This window comes from Rhinolophus sinicus, linkage group LG04 (genome assembly GCF_036562045.2).
Source record: "Rhinolophus sinicus isolate RSC01 linkage group LG04, ASM3656204v1, whole genome shotgun sequence".
Classification (NCBI taxonomy): Eukaryota; Metazoa; Chordata; class Mammalia; order Chiroptera; family Rhinolophidae; genus Rhinolophus; species Rhinolophus sinicus.
Window position 1 is genome coordinate 61,067,195 of NC_133754.1, and position 18,996 is coordinate 61,086,190.

Genomic DNA, 18,996 nt, shown 5'->3' on the forward strand with positions numbered 1-18,996 from the left:
TCGGTACTTCCTCCATCATGACCTAAAATCTCACCACCGGGGAGTCAAGCTTTTGGGTGAAGAAAGTGAGTTTCTCTTCAAATACAAGTAAACTTGAAAGGATCAATCTGTTATCAGTCTTTTATACCTAAGTATAAGTTAGTCCTTTAATCTTTCTGTCTTAGAAATTTTCCTTGGGAGCCCTGAGGCCCAGATCCTGTCCTGCTTTGTGAGTCTGTATCCATCTCCATGATGAGACTCTAAGGTCCTGAGGCTGGCAGGGGCCAGGGCTCTCAGCTCCGGGCACAGGGCTGGACACACAGCAGGCTCTAGTTGAATGAATGGAGGGGTGTCTGAAGGGAAGAGCTCTAGGGAAGGTAGAAGTGGGGAGTGGACAGAGGGTTCATGCTGAGCCCTGGTTCTCCCAAGTCAGGGGCAGTTTCCTACCCCCGGCCCCCTTAACACACACACACACACACACACACACACTCACACAGAGTCTTGGCAGAGCTTCCTCCTGAGCTAACCTGGCTCCAAGCACAGTCCCTCTGGGACACCTCTCCCACAGGGGTACCATAGTCTGGAAGCTGAACAGGAGAGGGAGAGAAAACACTGGGAGGATTGCTTCAGAGACCAAGGTCCCACTTTTCCTGGGTGAGTCTGATTTCAAATACTCTGTGCAGTGCTTTTGTACAGTGGTCCCCTAAGTATACTTGTTAGACTATCAGTGGGGATGGGTGCCCCTTTTCCAGGCTCACAAATCCATGTGGAGGAAGTGGATTAGCATATCTCCCCTGCCCTGGCCCCCCATCTCTGGTCAGTGTGGCAAGAGGCTGACTGAGAGTAGGAGCCCTAGGTTCTGGCTAGAGCTCTGTGACCTTGGGCACATCAGCCCCCTCTTGGGGTTTTCTTCTCAGTAAAAGAAGGGTCTGGACTGAAGTCACACACTCCTCATATTTGATGGCTTTTCCCACCCTGGATATGGAGACTCTTGGAGCCTGAAGTGTAGGGTTTCTGCCTCACTACACAGTTCCCAGCAGGCAAAGAGCCCTGGGAGTTGGGGGCGGGGGCTCTCCGGCCTTCCCTTTCCAGCTGGGAGATGTCTGGCCCCTCAAGTTCAGGCTGGATCTCCCTCCTCAGGCCTGCAGTACTCTCCGCCCCATTCCCTGCTCCTCTGTGACAAATTGGTTCCCCTGCCCCTCACCTGGCCCCATCCATCTTGCACACCCTTTGCTCCCCCATCCTGCCTCTTCCCACTCCCAGGGCCTGGAAAGCTGGGTCCTGGGAGGCTGCTCAAGTTAGCTACACTCCACAGTTTCTCTGCTCACCCACCCCCATCACACAGTCCTAAAAACAAAGGAATGTTCTGGAGTTTGGGAAGGATGCCCCTCACCCCCAGGAGGGAGGAAGGGGAGGAGGCAGCCTTGTCCTGTCAGTGTCTGAGCTCTAAATAGAACAGAGGGGCTGGACTGGGGGAATGAAAATAAACAGCCCCTCTGAGCAGCCTCTTCCTAGCAGTTACCGGATTTTCCTTCTGGTTCCTCAGCCCAGGGCCATTTCCCTCCTTTCTCCTCCCCTGCTCTCTGTCTGGTCCTAGGGAGACACAGGGCAGTCTCTCCCTCAGGGTGATGGGGGACTGAGAGGTCCTGGTTCAGGCTGTGTGGCATTGAGGAACTTGCCTCCCCTCTCTGGACTTTGGTGAGGAGAGCCCACTGAATGGAAGGCCAGGGATCAACTCAGAGGTGGCTGGAACTTTTTCTCCCTCAGGAAAGGGTTCTTATCCCAATGACTCCCATGTGGCATAAACTTAGAAACACTCTCTCCCTTTAAAAACATGACCCCAAATTTAAGGGTCAATTTCTGGTTAGGTTCAAATTACACTGGTTTGCCTGTGCCTTTGGGGAAATTCTCAGACTCACCCCCAGGTCTAGGGAGTGCCCGCACCTCCAAACCTCAACACAAAGGGATGATCCATGCTAGCCAGCAGAAAGACTTCTTTGGGGATCAGGAGTGGCTGGGTTCATGAATAATTCAGGCCAAATAACCCATTCTGGGTCCTGGACCCACTGGGGGGGCTCAATTATAGGTGTTGTCTTTGGAGCTCAGCGCTATGGCCTCTCCAGTATCTTTGGTGCAATGAGGACTCAACCAGTGAACCCCAGAGGGCTCTGTTCTCTTCCAGTACTCCCCTGAGATGGGACCCTGGACCCTGACTTCTTGCACTAGATGAAGTGCAAGGGCAGGGCTTCCCAAGACCTCCAGGAAGTGGCCAGCAACCTCCAGCCCCTCCAGCAGGTAGGTGGGAAGAGTCAGGGAGGGGCTTGGACTTCTTTTGGGCTCCTCACTTCAGTCAGGTGGAGTCAGGGACCCCACCTTGGGTGCTGCAGCTGAGACTTTGCACCATCGGAGGGTAAGGGAATGTGTTGTAGTCTGCTGCCTCCTCCCACCTCTGCTTCTTCCCTCTTTCCTTCTTTCTCTTCTGTCTCTCCCCCTCCCCCCTCCTCCCCTCACAAAAGCTCTCTGTACACAGCCACTTCCTTTGGCTGCTGTCTCTGAGCCCAGACCTTATGAGAACCATATGGGGGAAAGAGGCTGGAAGAGTAGGGGGTGGGGAAGCCAGCATCTTTCCACTCCCCTTAGGCTATGTGCATGGCAGTTGGCACACTTTGCCCCAAACTCCCCTAACTAACTGGATCCTGGTGACTGGAGTGACTGGAGTGAGGGGAGGGCCCAATCCAGAGCTGGGGGTCCAGAGGGAGATCTGTGCTGAAGAACCACTTCCCTGAGGCTAGGCTGTGAAGGGCACTCCCCTCCCCTCATGGTATTTCTGCAGACCACCAAACTCACAGCAAAAGGACCCAGCTACTGCTAGGCGCATCTGTGTGGCAAATGCCCCTTCTCCCCTGTGTGGGCAGCCTATCTGGTGTGCAACCCCCCCTGAACAGGGAGGCTGACTGGATGAGGGTTTGTTGGCTCTGGGAGAATCCGGAATGACCTGTCCCATTTCTGTCCCCCTCCCCACCCAGCCTAGGAATGTTCCCAGGTCAAAAGGGCCTGGGTCCTGCTGGGAAGGAACAGTTTTTTTAAAGCAGCTTTTGTGTTCATTAGGTCCCAAGTCCAGCTAGGTGAACAGTGAGTCCCTCCCTTGAGAGGAACACTAAGAGAACCTGACCAGGTAATCCTGAGGCTGGCATGGCTAGCTGGGTGACTATTAGCCAGACCCCAGACCTCTCCTTGCTCAGCTGTAAGATGTGTGTGCACGGGCTGGACTTGCTGACCTCTCTGATCTCTAAGGCCCTTTTCAGAGCTCACGGTCTAGGAGTCTATGGCACTGGCTGGTATCCTCTGAGGGGCTGCTCAGATGTCCTGGGAAGTCCTCCTAGGAGATTTTCTTCTGGAGTTATCTATCATAGTTCTTCCCTGGAATTCCTTATAATGCCCCCTCCCCCTCACTCTAACTGCCAGATCTGAGAACGAAAGGGCAGGCCCATCAGCTGCTGCCCAGGGGTGGGTAGGGGGCTCACATTGGTCTTCATCTCCCTTCCACACCCAGGTTCTCCCTGTAATGAGCCACCCCCACGAAACCTTCCTCCCCAAAGGACAGGAGCATAAGTGCCCACAGCTGTCGTTTAGACTGGGCCATGAGACTGGGGGGTAGGGGGTGGGGTGGGACAGATGGATCAGGAAGGAAGCCAAGAGTACTGCTTTCCTGGAAAACTGCAGATGAAAATCCATTAGAGGGAGAAAAAATAAAAGCAAAGGGTGGGTGGGGGGGGACACGCAGCCTGCAAAAACAGAAGGGAGAAGTTGAGATAACAGGGTGGAGGTGGAAGGGTTTTTGGTGAGATAAATAGGACTGCTCGCGGACATGCATTTGAGCTGCTTGGAGGCCTTCTCTGAGCAGAGGCTCCTTGTAGACAGGCACTTATCTAGCCTTTCTCTGCCTGAACAGTCCCGGCACTCAGTGCCTGCCGGGTTTCCCAAGGGGGAGTCCCAGGGTGGTTTGTGAAGGGGACGGGGATCTGGTGGTGGACCACTCTGCAGAAAAGCAGGGGAGGAGGAGGGAGGATAAAGCCGCAAGCTGCTGGCTAAAGTCCTGTTGTGTATACCAGGTGACAGGCAAAAAGGTGAAAGGAGACATTTATGTGGAAAAAGAAAAAAGAGTAAAGAGGAGTTTGGGTGGGTGTGGAGGTCTTCGAGCTCTTAGTCTCTTGCACTGCTGCCAGGCTGAGGCAGCAGCCCTTCCAGGCCTCTCTTCCTTCTTCCCTCAAGAAGCATGCTGGGGTAGGACTGGGTATGCTGGACGCCCTGAAACCCAATTAGAGAATCCTTGTCTGGCTTCTGCTAAATAACTTGGGTTTTTTTTTCCTTTAGAAGCCAGTTTTTTTTGGGGGTGTGTGTGGAGGGTAGTAATGAGGATCAGGATTATGTGGAGTCTGGGGAGGTGGGGAGCCTAGGAAATATGCCTGCAATTGGGCTTCAGTCACATTCCAGGCTGTTGGGCAAGTGGGCTCTCAGGGCTTCTCTGGCCTGTCCTGTCTGTTGCTCCTGTGGGGATGTCCAGCCAGGATCAGGGGCTGTTCCTTTGGAAGGTATCTTAAGCCAGCTAGGTCAGCAGCCTGGGACAAAAGGGGAGGCCCTTTCTCCAGGGATGGTTTGGGATGGGAAGGTGAGCTAGCAGTCATGTTTGCTGCCACCCTGTCATAACATATTCTTACCCAGAGTTGGCCCTGCTCTCTCCTTGGAGTGGCGTTGATGGGAATTAGGCATGGCTGGAAAGGATTAGTTGCCAAATCATTCTAAGATGTACTGCAAAAGCACCTTTTAATGTCTACCTACTTCTTTCTGCCTTCAGTATGTTAGGATTCCCTAATCTCAGCAAATAGACATACAGAGACAGCATCCCAGGCGTATGTGAGCACAGTCAGAAGATCCAGAACACACACACAACCCTCTCAGAACTGAATTATCATGGCCCAGTGGGGAATCACACAGACACCGGCCCAGCTATTCCACAGAGCAAGCATTTTTCTCCTCCAGAACTGAGTGGGCTAGGAACGCCAGGCCTGTCTGGACCTTTCGACACCAGTGAGCAGTCAGAGGGACCTGGAATGAGCAGCCACAGCTGCCTTCTCAGGCCATGACCATTGCCCCCAGCTGCTGAGAGGTTGGAGAGAGCAGACATACAGCCTCCACCCCACTCATGCACACGTGAGTACACACACACGCACACACACGCACACGCACACGCGCGCGCGGCTGGGGAAAATGCAGGCCAGGCGGCCAACGTCAGAGGCTGACCAGTCGTGTCCTGTCAGGAAGCGGGCAGCCTCTGAACTCACCCAACCAGAGGCGTTACTGTATTGTTCTGGACACAATCGTACAGACTGTGAGCCAGCCCCGACTCGGGCAAGGGGCGGTGGGGAAACGGCTGCCACTGGGGTCAGGAGGACAAGGAAGGGGAAGCGGCTTGCAGGCTGGATCCAGGACCGGAAAGGAAGGGGCCGCCGCGAGGGCCTGACCCTCCACTCCACGGCGTGCGTGGAGCTCCGAGCACGTGGTCAGCGCAGGAAATCGCTACGGTGGGGAGGGGTCGCTAACTCTCCGACAGTTGCGGGGACTTCAGACCTCCATCGAGGAGGCTTGGGGTTGGGTTGCGGCGCAATGAGCTGCGCTCATAACCAGCAAAACGAGAGCTTAATAAGGCCCTAGCTGGGAGGCAGTCGCCTTCTCACTTAGTCAGGTTTCTTTCTTAGCAATCTTTGCGCAAAAAAGTCAATCGAGAAACAGCCAACGCTCGTGTCCTTTCCAGGAGAGGGAAAGAAGAGAGAGGGATGCAGGACCCAGAGCAAAGCTCACTTCCCGGGTGCGCGCGACAGAAGAGGGGTCCAACAGGAATCGGGAGGCCGGGGTTTCATTCAGATCAGAAGCGCCTGCGCCCCAAGGACAGACTTTTGCCAACCTACCCTTCCGCCACCCCTAAGGAGACCGGCTGCAAACGCTCTGCCAGGCTCAGGGAGCGAATGGGGCGCCCCCCACTGGAGGAGGGCCCGCCGGGCGAACCCCGGAGACTCCTCCAGTTCCGCCAGAGACGCCTCGGCGGTGCTAACAACCGCGGGTATGTACTGGGCCACAGGCGTCGATCTTTCCTGAGCCTTTCCCCATCCCACCCACTACAGGTCCCCAAAGTCCTCACCACAAGCACAGTCTGGAAACTCAAGGGGAGTGGGCGTCCCGCCAGCGCTCATTCACCTTCACCTGTGCAGGTGAGTGGGCGCCCGCGGTGCCTCTCTCTGGGGCGTACCCACTCCCTCCAAGCCCCTTCCTCCCTCCATATCCCTGGAGCCCTAATCTCTCCCTGAGTTCTCCAAGCCTCCCTTCTCGGCGCCTGGACTCAGGCCTGTCCCAGAGTCTCTGAAGTGGTGGCGTCGTCCCAGTCCCCCTCTTCCCGCCCCTCCCATCTTGTCTCCATTCGTCCCGGCTCGGGTCGGGCCCTCAGAGTAGGGTACTCACAGGGTAACGGTGCCGTTAGGCAGGAGGCCGGGCTCGGGAAGCTCCGGGAGGTCCCCGCCGCCGCACACAACCCTCCTGCGCGCCGGGTTGGGGGCGCCGCCGCTTAGCCCCTTGGGCCGCTCCCCAGAGCACTTGCAGCTGCGGATAGGGACTGGGCATCCCGGCGCGCCCCAAGTCTCGGTCGCCAGGAGCAGTAGCCACGGCAGCAGCGACAGCAGCAGGCGAGCGGGCAACCCCCGCATCCTGCGTCCCCCGGCGCCCATCAGCCCATCGCCCCGCGGGGACCGACAGTGTCAGGGCCCGTCTGCTCGCGGGCCGGAGAGACCCAGGCGTGTGGGAGGCGTACTCAGCAGGAGCCCGGGGCGCCCGAGGGCGGGGCGGGGGGCCCTGGGCGGAGGCAAGCCCCGGGGTCCCCGCCGCCGCACCCCGGGGGCATGTCCGGCGAGCGCCCCAGCGGGGAAGACGCGGGCGCGGCTGTCAGCGCAGCACAGGCGGCCCTCCGCGGCGCGGCCCGAGTTTCTTAGCGGGACTCCGGGGCTGGTGGAAGCTGGGCTCCTCCGCGTCGCCTGCTCGCTCAGCGCTGGGCTGGGACCTAGCGGATCGCGCCGGGCTCCTGCTGCCGCCGCCGCTGCCGCCGCTCCGTGCCATGGATGGAGGCAACTAGGCACGGCGCCGCTCTCACCGCCGCCGGTCTCCGCCCGCCCTCCCGAGGGGGCGCCCTCCCCTCGCCAGCTTGTCCGTCCGCGAGGCCCTAGCGCCTCCCGAAGCGCAGCCAGGCCTCTGCCTTCATTCTCACGAGAGCTGGCCAGCGGGCTCGAGGCCCCGCGAGTCCCCTGCACCCGCCCTGAACCGAGACTCCTTCTTCCTCTCTCCCCTCTTACCCGAGCCAGGACTCTTCTTCTCCATAACCCATCTCAGACCGTCAAGCCCACCGCCATTACTTTCTACAAAACCCTCCCTCACTCATGCTCATCCAGTCTGCACCCCGATGCTTCTGGGACTTTCATTGACCTGCAGGCTTGACTAGAGATGTCTGGTGTTCCATGTTTTGGATTGAACTTTGTTCGCCGCTCTGGGTTTACTGAGACTCGGCTTCCCTTGACCCCTGAACTGATGGGCCAGTATGGAAGCCTGCTCTCATTCTTACAGCACTGCTCTAAGCCCTGCAGTACACACAGTCGGAGACTACGGAGGCCCAGACCCTCCTCTACTGCAGCGACCTTGCCCAGCGGGGGGTGCATGTCAATTGGCCAAGGTGGGGGCAAAGGCCAGGGCAGACAGGCTAGATCTGGCCTACTACATTTTCCACATCCCAGTGTGTGTGGTGGGGACACGGGGGCAGTGGGAATGAGGGAACCTAAGAAGAGGAAAAGCAGAGATCTGGGGTGGGTGGTGGGTGGGGAGATGATGGGGTGTGTGGAAAGAGCACTGCACTGTGAATCAGAAGCGCCCCGTTCTCGACTGCTCTGTGTGACTTTGGATACAGCCGCTAACATTCTGAGGTCTCTAACCTCTGGGGTCAGAATAGGGCACTGCCTGCCCTAGTTTATGAATGTAAGTTGTGGCATGAGAATGAGTAAGTGAGAGAGGGGGCACTGGGCTTTCAGAGGCAGAGGAATGGTGGCTTTGGGCAGGGTCTGACCTTGACAATTGGGGCTGGGGCTGGAAATCGCCTGTGGGTCTTTGATAGACTGTAATGCAAGCTGGGAATGGGCTGGGGACAAGGGAAAGAGAAGTATAGTCCAGCGTGTCTGCTTCCTCAGTTTCCCCATAGAAGCTGACTTTTCTGCCACTTAATAGAGCCTTGCTGCTGAGGGATAGGCAGCCCAGGTTGGGAGATCCCTGGACGGGACTCCTGTTCCCCGTCCTTCACTGTGCCACCAAAGTGGTTGCTACAGTGACCACCAGCTTCTTTCTGTGTTCTTGGCTCTGCTGGTGTGTGTGACACCTTTTCCAGGACAATGGTATTTCAGGCAGTCTCCCACCCCCCTTTGCAGGGAAGCAGCTTCTCTCCCTTGTCCGTTGGCGGCAGACACGGGGCCCAGACACTGGCTTCTTCACTTTCCCTCTCTGGCTCCACAAGTCTCTCCCAGTTGCAGGCTCTGGTTCCTTCAACTTCCAAAGATAAATAAATAGTGATTGCAAATGGAGGAAGAGAGAAGGGCAGTGGACTTTCCCAGCAGGAGCCCTCCGCAGGCGGCAAGCAGGCTGAGGCTGCATTCCTCAGGAAGGGTGAGAATGGAGCCCAGTCACAGAACCTAGGCCCAGAGGCATGGTCTGCTGTCCAACCCTCCTGTTCCCAGGAGAGGAAAACTTCTCAGAGAAGAGAAAGAGGAGGCCTCTAGCCTGGGTGGCACAGCTTTTCTGTCATTTCTTTTTGTTAAATGAAGACTTTCAAAGTCTGGAAAGGAATTCCCACTCTGTGACACCCACTCTCTGAGGTTGAATAGAGGCCAAATGATATTTAATGAGGCAATGATTTGCCACAGGTGGAAATGAGGTGCTGCATGAAGACATTTACAAAACCACTGACCTATCCCATTGGTCATCACGTTTGGCTTCTATATCCACCCAAGGAGGTGAATGGGGCTGGGGTTACTTTCCCATTTTGCAAGCGTGGATGAGGAAACCAAATCACTGAGCAATAAAGAGCCAGGGATGTAAACTTACCCTCTGATTCTTTTTTATTAACTGTTCTTTTCTCCGAGCCACTCAAAGCTTTTCCAATAGGAAGCTTCCTGGTTATCTGTCCTCAGAGGTGCAGGGTGAAGTAAATAAGTGGCCTACCTACATGAGACTCTTTTTCTTTTGAGGTTTGTTTGCGATAGAAGGATGAATCAAACTTAGTTCCCAACCTCAGGAAATCTGGCTAGGGAGCTTGTCCAATTAAGTATACACTGATAATGTGTGATAAGCTCTTCAATGGGGTAGGGATAAGGTACGGGATGATAGGGACGAGGCTGAATCAGTCCTGACTGAAGCAAGGGAGTGGGGCTTACCACAACTTTTTGTCCAATCTAGGGCCGAAGTGTAACCCATTTGACTCTTTTAGACCATAATTATTCCCTTAAGGGTCTGGGGGCTTACATCCGCTATGACTCTTTCAAAAAAGTTTGCCGTGGAACATGGCCACGTGCTCCTTGTGGACAGTTGGGTGGCGGTGCAGCACCTCTTGACCTCAAGTGCTAGGCTAGTGGCACGGGGTGTCTACATCCTTTCAAGCACTGCCACCCAGAGAACTGCCGGGGAGGACTGCTGTGCTGGGACCCTTCTTGTGAGCTTGAGCTGTCGCCTGCAGAAAGAGCCTTAAAGCTAAAAGCTGTTCAACTAGAGAAGGAAGTGGAGGATTCAACAGTGAGATACCAGAGTGCTGCAGTTGCTGGTGAAAACATAAGAAAGCGAACCCCGGGGGTGAGGAGGGTTACTACTTTGTGAGGGGTGTAAATGTCTAACTAGCACATTGTTTTGTATACCTGAAACTAATAAAAAAAGAAGAAAAAAAAGGAAAAGAAAGCAAACCCAGAGATATGTAGAAGATGTCAAGATATTTGGAATTCAGAGTTTCTGTGAGGACTTGGTAGAGGTAGCAGACATTTTGGAGAAGACGACAGGGTGCGTTTCTGAAGAAACAGAGGCTGGCGACCAGAAGCTCACTCTGGAGAATATCTTCTGTGGGTTGTCACTTTTAGAGAGCTGAAAAATGTGTTTGCCAAGGCTGGCCTGGAGAAGATGGCACCCACTGGTGACAAATACAACCCTCATGAGCATGAACTCATCTGTCATGTGCCGCCTGGTGTTGGGGTGCAGCCTGGCACTGTGGCATTAGTAAGGCAAGATGGCTACAGCTTCACGGCCACACTGTTAGACTGGCCCAGGTGGAAGTGGAGTCTCACAGACGACTACGAAGGGCCATGAAGAACTGAACGTTCTTCCGGAGTGCAGTCACCTGTGTTTCCTTTATTTATTAAACTAGGTTTACATTGTATGTGAGGTACTTCATGTGATCTGTCTTGGATTTAATCGTATTTGGCTCTATCTCTAAGATACTCTATTGATTTAATGTGACATGTTTGGTCTCATCAACAGTCTTGCCATTGGGCATTCGAACAATGTCACAAGGATTCCTATGGCTTTTATCAATATATGTTTAAGAAAGTTATTTTTAAATTACTACTCTGACCATGCTCAATCCAAAAATCTTTTTGAAAGGTGAAAATGAGTATAGAGTGTATGTTTATGTATTTTCAACTACTTGTTCCTTTCTAATAGTCCCTGTAACAGGAATTTATAGGATCTTGTATTTGGTGGGAAAGGGATTGGTTCAACATTTGGGTACTTAGATGATAAAGCTTTATAGTTGTATGAAAAAAAAAAAGTTTGCCGTTGCCTGGTGCTAGCTGTCAGTCATCGTCTCTCTTGCCCCCAGCTCCAATGCTGATCCATCCCCCCTGTCAAGGAATGGCTGGGGCCTTCTACCCCATGATACACCAGGTCCCCCAGCAGCTGAGAATGGGAATGGGGTCATGGTTAGGGTCCTCTCCCCCTGAGGCCTGAGCAGACCAGAGTTCCTGCCGTAGGACCTGCACAGAAGGAGGGTAACTAACACCACGGCAGACTTACCGTGTGCCATGCACTCACTGACTGCGTGTTATAAGAATTAGCTCAGTTAGTCCTCACAACAGGGTGAGGAGGATTGTTTTCACAGATAGGGAACTGGGTAGCAAAGAGGTACCTTAACAGTAACTTGCCCAAGGGTACACAGAGAGTAAGTAATAGAACCAAGATTTGAACCAGGCACTCTATTCCAGAGTCCAAATTTTTAACTGCCGTGCTTTATAATTTCTAGGGGAAAAGAAGGGCTCTCAACAATTCCCCCACGAGGTTTACTCCCCAGGAGGTTTCCTCATGTTGATTCCCTGGCCCCTCTCTGAGCTGAACCTTGAAAGATGTCTATTCCCAAACCTGAGCTGGTAGTGGAATCAGGACTCCCTTCTCTTATTTTTCTAATGGAGTCCAGGAAGACAGAAACTTTTCAAAGGAGCTTCATTACTAATCTAGAGGAAAGTGTGAGGTGGATATACGGGAAGACTATAGACATAGAGAGAATCTGAGCCGGCAGCTAACACTTCCCAGCTCCAGGCCCTGCTCTCCTCTCCCAGCTGTCTGAGGCCCCACCTTGGGTGATCGCCTTTTGATTCTTAGGTTTTCTACCCCCCTCTGTGCCTTGTTGCCTTTTGGATGCAGGATCTTAACACTGATCCAGGACAACAGTGGAAAAGACCATAGCCCATAATTGGATAGATAATGCAATTGTGACATTTCTCCAGGGCTCCATTAGCTTACAAAGACAGTGAAGTCCCAAAACCTGTGACACCCCCACACACGTCCCATTCTCCCCCTTCCCACCCTGGATGGCTCCTCTGAGCTGTCTCCCTCTTCTCTGTCCTGTACCTCTCTGTAGGGACTGTGCTGAGCTGCCTGATCTGTTGGATCAATCACGTTAAGTATTCATGACAGAGATGCTCGTGCCTTAACCAGAAGGAACGAATAAGAATTGTGGAAAGCTACCCAGAGGAATATTTGGGGCTGCAAGGGCTTCCTTTTGGTGCTTAGTCCTACCACATACGAGGTACCTGTGTATAATGTAGACACTCCCACAAGAAAGGGTTATAATCTCTATTAAATCTGACTCATCCTTTGAAATCTGCTCACATTCTCCCAGATGACGGAATAGCTCCTGCACTATGAGCACAGTGGCTAAGAACATGGACTCTGAAGATGTATTCAAATCCTGTCTCTCCATTTGACTGATCCTGTGACTTTGAATAAGTCAGTTAATTTTCCTAGGCCTCAGTTTTCTCATCTGTGAAATGGGGGATAAAATAGTATTTCCTTCAGAGGATTGTTGTTAGGCAGGGCCGGAGGAATGAGTCGCAGGAGACCAAAATTGGGTCTGTTAGAACTTATTTGGCATGTTTGAGCTGCGGGAAGTCAGGCTAGAAAAAGCCATAACCTCTGAGCAAAGAGGGGTATGGAGTTTTATAGGAGGGGGTAAACGAGGCTGTTCCCCCTTCAATGACAAAGGGTTTCAGGGCATGACCAAGCCCTTCAGTTCCACACCCTGGCCCAGGTCGCCATCCGCACAGCCCAGGCCTGCCCAGGCCCGCCCAGGCCAGCTGATCACAGGACCCTAGGAGATAAAACAAGACAGGATCAAGACAAGATGGCTTTTAAGATAAGGTTTCTGCTCCTGGACTAAATATGGCTTAACAATTGTAATAATGGTGTCAGTTATACGGAAATGATGTCTGTGTGGTGTGATACTGTGGATGAAAAAGGGGCCACAATCTAAACCTGACAAGCGCAGGGAGGCCAGCATGGCAGACCCTACAAACTCCACATAGGATGGTCTGAACATAAAAATTCCCAACTTAGGAGCGGCCGGATGGCTCAGTTGGTTAGAGCGTGAGCTCTCAACAACAAGGATCCGGTTCAAATCCCGCATGGGATGGTGGGCTGCGCTCCCTGCAACTAAAGATTGAAAACAGCGACTGGACTTGGAGCTGAGCTGCGCCCTCCACAACCAGACTGAAGGACAATGACTTGGAGCTGATGGGTCCTGGAGAAACACACTGTTCCCCAATATTCCCCAATAAAATTTATTAAAAAAATAAAAAACATTCCCAACTTAAACCTAGTCACAGCCCGTAGTCACTTCCTAGGCCTGTAGCTTCCTTGACAAAGGTCAGTCTTTACCTTAAGTGAGCCTGTCTATTGTCTTTTTGCTTCTAAGATAACGTAAGTTTGAAATGTCAGAGTAATCTTCTTTTCCAGAATCCCCAGGGCACAACTGCTGCACCAGGGCAGAGACTACAGAACTCCTCATTTTTTATCTTGTTCCTCAAATACCATCTCTATGTGCTGTAAATGTCAACTATCCTGTACCCACCAAAGTAAAAGAAGTATGTCTCTCTCCATTTCAGTTTTTATCCAATCTCAGAGATTTCCCCACGTTGCTCTCTCCCATGCCCTTAATCTACCACCAATGATTTCATGTAACCCTATGTCTCCTCTTTTGATTCTCATGTATAAAATAAACTGCGAAACTGCCATTCTCCACAGCATTTTTTCAATCCATTGAGATTGTGCTTCCCTACAATTGTCGTCAGTTTGGCTCCGATAAACTCAGAAAAATTCTTTATAGGTTTGGACGTTTCTTATGTTGACATAATTTAAATGATGCCTGTGTGGTATGATACAAAAATATATTTGGTCTTTGTCCCTTGTTCTTGACGAAGAGCTCCTAAAACCCTTGGAATTTCCTGAGTAATAGGAATATCTTTTGTTATCCCTAAGGAAACTCTTTGAGCATGCCTGAGTTTACGCTGCTGACGCGATTTAGGGCGGTACTCTTAGATAACCTCAGGATGGGGCTGGTCACCAGAAAGATTAGAGGGTTACCACTTTCAGCCCCACCTACCGACCTCCAGGAAAGGGGGGCAGGGTGCTGGAGATTGCGCTTTATAAAACCTCTTGAACAATGAGATTCAGAGAGCTTCTGGGCTGAGGGCCACATCAAGGTGCTGGGAGGGTGGCACATCTGGAATGGGCAAGGAAGCTCCATGCCCCCTCTCCCCATACCTTGCCTTATGCATCTCTTCCCGTGGGCTGTTACTGAGTTATATCCTTTATAATAAACAGCAAATGTAAGTTTTTTCCTGAGTTCTGTGAGCCATTCTAGGAAAAAAAAGAAAGAAAGAAAAAATCAAAACGGAAGAGAGGGTTGTGGAAATCTCTGCTTTGTAGCCAGTCAGAAATACAGGTAGCCTGGGACTTGCAACTGGCATCTGAAGTAGAGGCCGTCCCGCGGGAGTAAGCCCTTCACCTGTGCAGTCTGCACTAACTCTGAGTCGTCAGTGTCAGAACTGAATTAAATTGTAGGACGCCCAGTAGGTAGCAGAGAATTGGAGAATTGATTGGTGTCAGAGAACACCCCAGCCTGGCCCGTATAAGTTCTCAGTAAATGTTAACTAACCTGCTGCCCCCGGGGCTTGTTGCTATTTTTCTTAGTGGTATCCACATGGTTTTGTCCTTGTATGTTATCATTCACTCTTTACATATTTGACTCTTCCACTAGAATGTAACATCCCAGAAGAGGGACTCTTTTCTTTATTTCTATGATTCCCAGCTTATGTTAGTGCCCAACAAATAGAAGAGACATTTATTTAACTTGCTCAACAAAAGTTACTGAGGTCTTAGTCATTCATTTAAAGCACATTTATTAAACATCTACTATGTATCAGATACTGTTTTGGGCAGTGAAGATATAGCAATAAACCAAAAGGAAGTCTGTGGTTTCATGGAGTTAACATTATAACAGAGGGATCCAGATAATAGATAAACAAACAAATACATATAATCTAGTAGGTGGTATAAGATCAATGAAGCAGGTTAAGGGAATGAAGAATGATGGGGAGACCTCTGACAAGTTGATCTTTGAGCAGAATTCTGAAGGAATGAGAGATCAGGCCCCAAGTATTTTGGGGGAACAGAGCATTCCATGCAGAGGGAACAGCAAGTGGCAGCCAGATGGGAGAGCACTTGCTCTGTTCAGTCAAGGAAGAATTAGGGACTGGTCGGGAGAGACACCCCTCCCACTCCAGCTTGTGCTGAAGTGGGCGAGTGTGGGCAGGTGTGGCTCTCTGGTCTCCCTGACACAGGGCCCAGGCTCATAACTCTGTTCCCATCACACCCCAGAGGAGGACTGAGTGCTGTGGGGGCTGGTGAGAATGAGGACCCGGCTCTCCTTTGGTGAGGCACGTGGTCAAGCCAAGGTTGAGGCAAACTTCAAACATTCCTCTACAGCAAAGGCTGCTTCTAGCCTCAGCACTACTGACAAAAATATTTTTTATCTAAGCAACAAAGCATATGGTTAAAAAATGAAGTAGCATGGAAGAGCTTTGAATGGCACTGAAGAAGGAGTGTGCCTCCCAATCCTGTGCCCCTGAAGCGGCTTTTCCCCTGTCCTGCTTTTAATTCTCTGTTCTTTGCCCAAGCAGCACTGATGGAGGCTTAGAACCTGGGAGCGCTTCCCTGTCTGGCAGTGGGTTTTCACGTCCAGCCGTCAGGAGCTCCCCGTCCCAGTGGCTCTCTACAGATTTCCAAACCTGTTTCTCTGGGTCATTGTCGCCCTCTCCGCATCACTTGCCAGGCTTGGAGCATGTGGGAAGCCCCTTCAGTTATGGGAGCACCTCAGACAGAGGCCCTCGTTAACACACACCTGAGGCTCATCAGACTCCTGGCAGATTGGGTTTCTGATGTGCTGGAAAAGTTTGTCTTTCTGTGGAACCCCAATTCTCTGCAGCAGCTGTCCTTTTAGTGCCTAGTGGGCCCGTGGGTGGCTTCTGGGCCTGGCCCTTTCGTGTGGTGCTTGTCTCTCTCCTCTCTCTGTGCTTTTCTTTTTCCTTTCCTCTCCTGCCCTGTTTGTGTATCCTTCTTCCTCCTCCCCCCCACCCTGTCTCTGGAAGGTCAAGGTCAGACTTCTGTGCAGGAGGTCAGGCCCTATTACCTAAGACCTGCCAGGCTGCCTTGGGGCCCTGGAAGGCTGTGGTTGTGCAGGGGAGGCTGGGAGAAATGTAAGAGGAGCCCTCTCCCTGGGCTTCCCATCCTGGGGACATATTCAGGCAACTTGGGTGTGTCACTGGAGTCTTGATGGCCAGGGTGTGTGAGCCAGATTGTCCAGTTTTGGTTTCACTCTGGGCTGATTTTGCTGTTTTTATGTCCCAGTCCCTAGCTAGGTCTTTGTTTGAAAGCTATAGGGATAGGAAGGGAAGGCTTGGGTGTCCATGCTGGGCCTTTCCACCTCCCTGTGTCGAGCCCATTATGTTAACTGTACTCCGTGAGCGACCCACGAAGGAGCTTGTTGTGGGCACTCAGGGCTTTAGTTGCCTCTTGGAGGGACCCCTTCCTCCTCAGCCTGAGAGGATCATGTTTCATTTATGAAGGAAGGTGACATTTTCCTGACAGTCCTTATCTGCTCTGTCATCAGAACTCTCCCTGGTTCTCCACTTAATTCAAGCAAACTATAAAGCCCAACCGGATTGGGTCCAGTGCATGGTGCTAACTTGTACTGAGATTTTGCTGTGCGCCAAGTACTGTGTACCACACTTTACATGCTTTATCACATTTAAACTTCACAACAACACCAGGGGGCAATTGCTCTTAATATCACCCCTATTTACAGATGAGGAAACTGAGGCACCACGGGGATTAAGTCTTTGGCCCAAGGCAGTTTGACTGGTAAGGAACAGATTTGGGATTCAAACACAGACAGACTGGTGCCAGAGTCTTGGAGTAAGCATTGTGACAGAGAGAGAGAGAGAGAGAGAGAGAGAGAGAGAGAGAGAGACAGAGAGAGAGAGAGAAAGAGAGAGAGAGAGAGAGAGAGAGAGAGAGAGACAGAGAGAGAGAGAGAGAGAGAGAGAGAGAGAGAGAGAGAGAGAGAGCGCGTGTGTGCGTGCAAACACATATGCACACGGCTCCCCACCCCCAGTGTGGGCATCCACTTTTATTCCCGCAGCTCCTCTCCCTGTGAGTATGTTTCCAAACTTACTGCATAAAGTCCTTTTGATGCCTGGGTTCCTTGAAGTGGACACAGTGAGAGGCCTGTTACTCCATTCCCCACCCCCTGCCCCAGACTCTGGGCCCCAGTTCAGAGCTCCAAGTGGCACAGTGGCTGCCAAAGGGGCCTGGGCCTCGAAGGTGAGCAGAGCCATGCTAGGGACAGCCAACGCGGTGGCCCGGGAGCATACTTGGTCTGGGAGACTAGGCCTGTTACCAGTCACAAAGGCACACACAGAGATGTCTATGAAGACCCAGGCACAGAGAGGGAGAAGGTGGCTTTCACATGAATGGGAAGAGAGCCATACCCAGGTGGAAGCACCTTCGGGCCAGAGGGGCCGCCTTCCATAATCAGGGCAGGCCCCCCATCCCAGTGCCCTCAGCAGCAGGCGCCTGCCCGTTGATGGGTAAAGTACTAAGCAAGCCATGGACACTTAGAGACCTCAGCTGTTACCAGTGGTTTGGAGCAGAAAGGTGATGGGGGGGAGCTGAGGGAACGAGGATACAGAGAGGCAAAAGGGGAGAGAGGGAGATGGTGGTGCTCACCCAGGGGACCCCAAATGGAGGGACATCCTCCCTCTTACTCTAGTGTTGGAGACGCCACCCTTTAGAAGCCAGGAGGAGGCAGGAAGGCTACCCAGGATGAGGGTGAGATGAGGCTGGCTGAGACTCCAGACCCCAAACAGCGACTGTCTGTGCGTAAAGGTGTCTGTGGGGAGCCCCGGGGATCAGCAGCAGTTCCTCGAGCCTGCCTGCGGCCCAGCTGGTAATCCCCCCTCCTCAGAGGCCAGCCGGGCCCCAGCTGAGGAGTGCAGTTGGCAGAGGCTGCCTCTGTAGGTCTCTGGCTTTATCTTCCTCACACATTGAAACCATCAGGCCTGGCCTGACTGCAGCCTGCCCAGCTCTGTCAGCTAGAGACACTATGCTTTCATCCAAACCAGACCTTCCCTCCTCCAGGTCCCACTGGGGGAAGGGGGGCAGCGAGCACAGCCTCACTTGCCAATTTCAGAACTTTTTAACTTTGTCCCCTATTTTGCTCTCCTCTGCGAAACGTTTGTGAGGCCACCTTCCACTCCAGGCCCCTTGCTCCACCCTCATCCTCCAAAGGGAATTTTAGGCAGTGCTGCAGAAACAGGCAGTTCAGGGGGCCCCAAAGTCTCTTGAGCTGCTCCATCAAAGCAGCAAGCACTCTTCAGTGCCTCATGTTCTGGGGAAGCCAAATCAAAGGCAAACCCTGAATTCCTCTTGCTCACGGCCAATAAAAACCTTGCTTCAGTGCCGGCTTCCTCTGCTGAAATCAGATATCCTAGTAATAAACAAGTCTGAAAGGCAGGGCAAAGCTCTTGCTTCTTTCTTCTGATTAGTTTTTCTCCCTTAAAAAAAAGTTCTCTCCTATAACAGGATGCCTGCCCCAGAAACTTGAGCACAGAACTGCGCCCTCTCCCGCCCTACATCCCCCACTCCAGAATCCTCACCTCCTGGGCTTCTGCAGGCGAGGGTGGGGCCTGGCTTCTCCAACACTAGATGGCTTAGCTCAAAGGCAGGTCAAAGGGGCTTGGGGAGAATGGGCCTTTGCTGCCTGGGGAGCTGGCTGCCAGCTGACAGGGATAGCTGGCTTCTATGGCTGCTGGTGACGGTCAGAAATGGGAAAGTAGAGTTTGGACAGATTGGGACCACTTTTTTTTAAGGCAATACTTCTGGAGCCTCTCAATGCACCATGGGGTTTTTGTGTTGAGTGCACGGTTGAGAAAGCCACACAAGGTAGGTCTTGAGGCATCAGAGGGGCTGGGAGGGCAGAGGACTGGGGGTTTTGCTTCCTGGGGCTGGCCTCGCCTTGCACACCAGCCCTCTCCGGGGCTCCCCTTCCTGTTCTGTCCTTGTCCC

At 52.5% G+C, this 18,996-nt stretch overlaps 1 protein-coding gene and 1 pseudogene across 1 annotated transcript in view; one reads left to right on the forward strand and one right to left on the reverse strand.

The window, feature by feature from the left end:
• The window catches only part of ADGRA2 (adhesion G protein-coupled receptor A2), a 38,470-nt gene extending 31,312 nt beyond the window's left edge, over nt 1-7,158 (reverse strand). Inside the window, exon 1 of the mRNA XM_019748135.2 lies at nt 6,493-7,158. Within this exon, the coding sequence (XP_019603694.2) occupies nt 6,493-6,755 (263 nt within the window). The 5' untranslated portion in view covers nt 6,756-7,158. The remainder of the gene's footprint in view (nt 1-6,492) is intronic.
• Nucleotides 7,159-7,231: 73 nt separating this feature from the next.
• Nucleotides 7,232-13,549, forward strand: LOC109456073 (grpE protein homolog 2, mitochondrial; annotated as a pseudogene).
• The last annotated feature ends 5,447 nt before the right edge of the window (nt 13,550-18,996 follow it).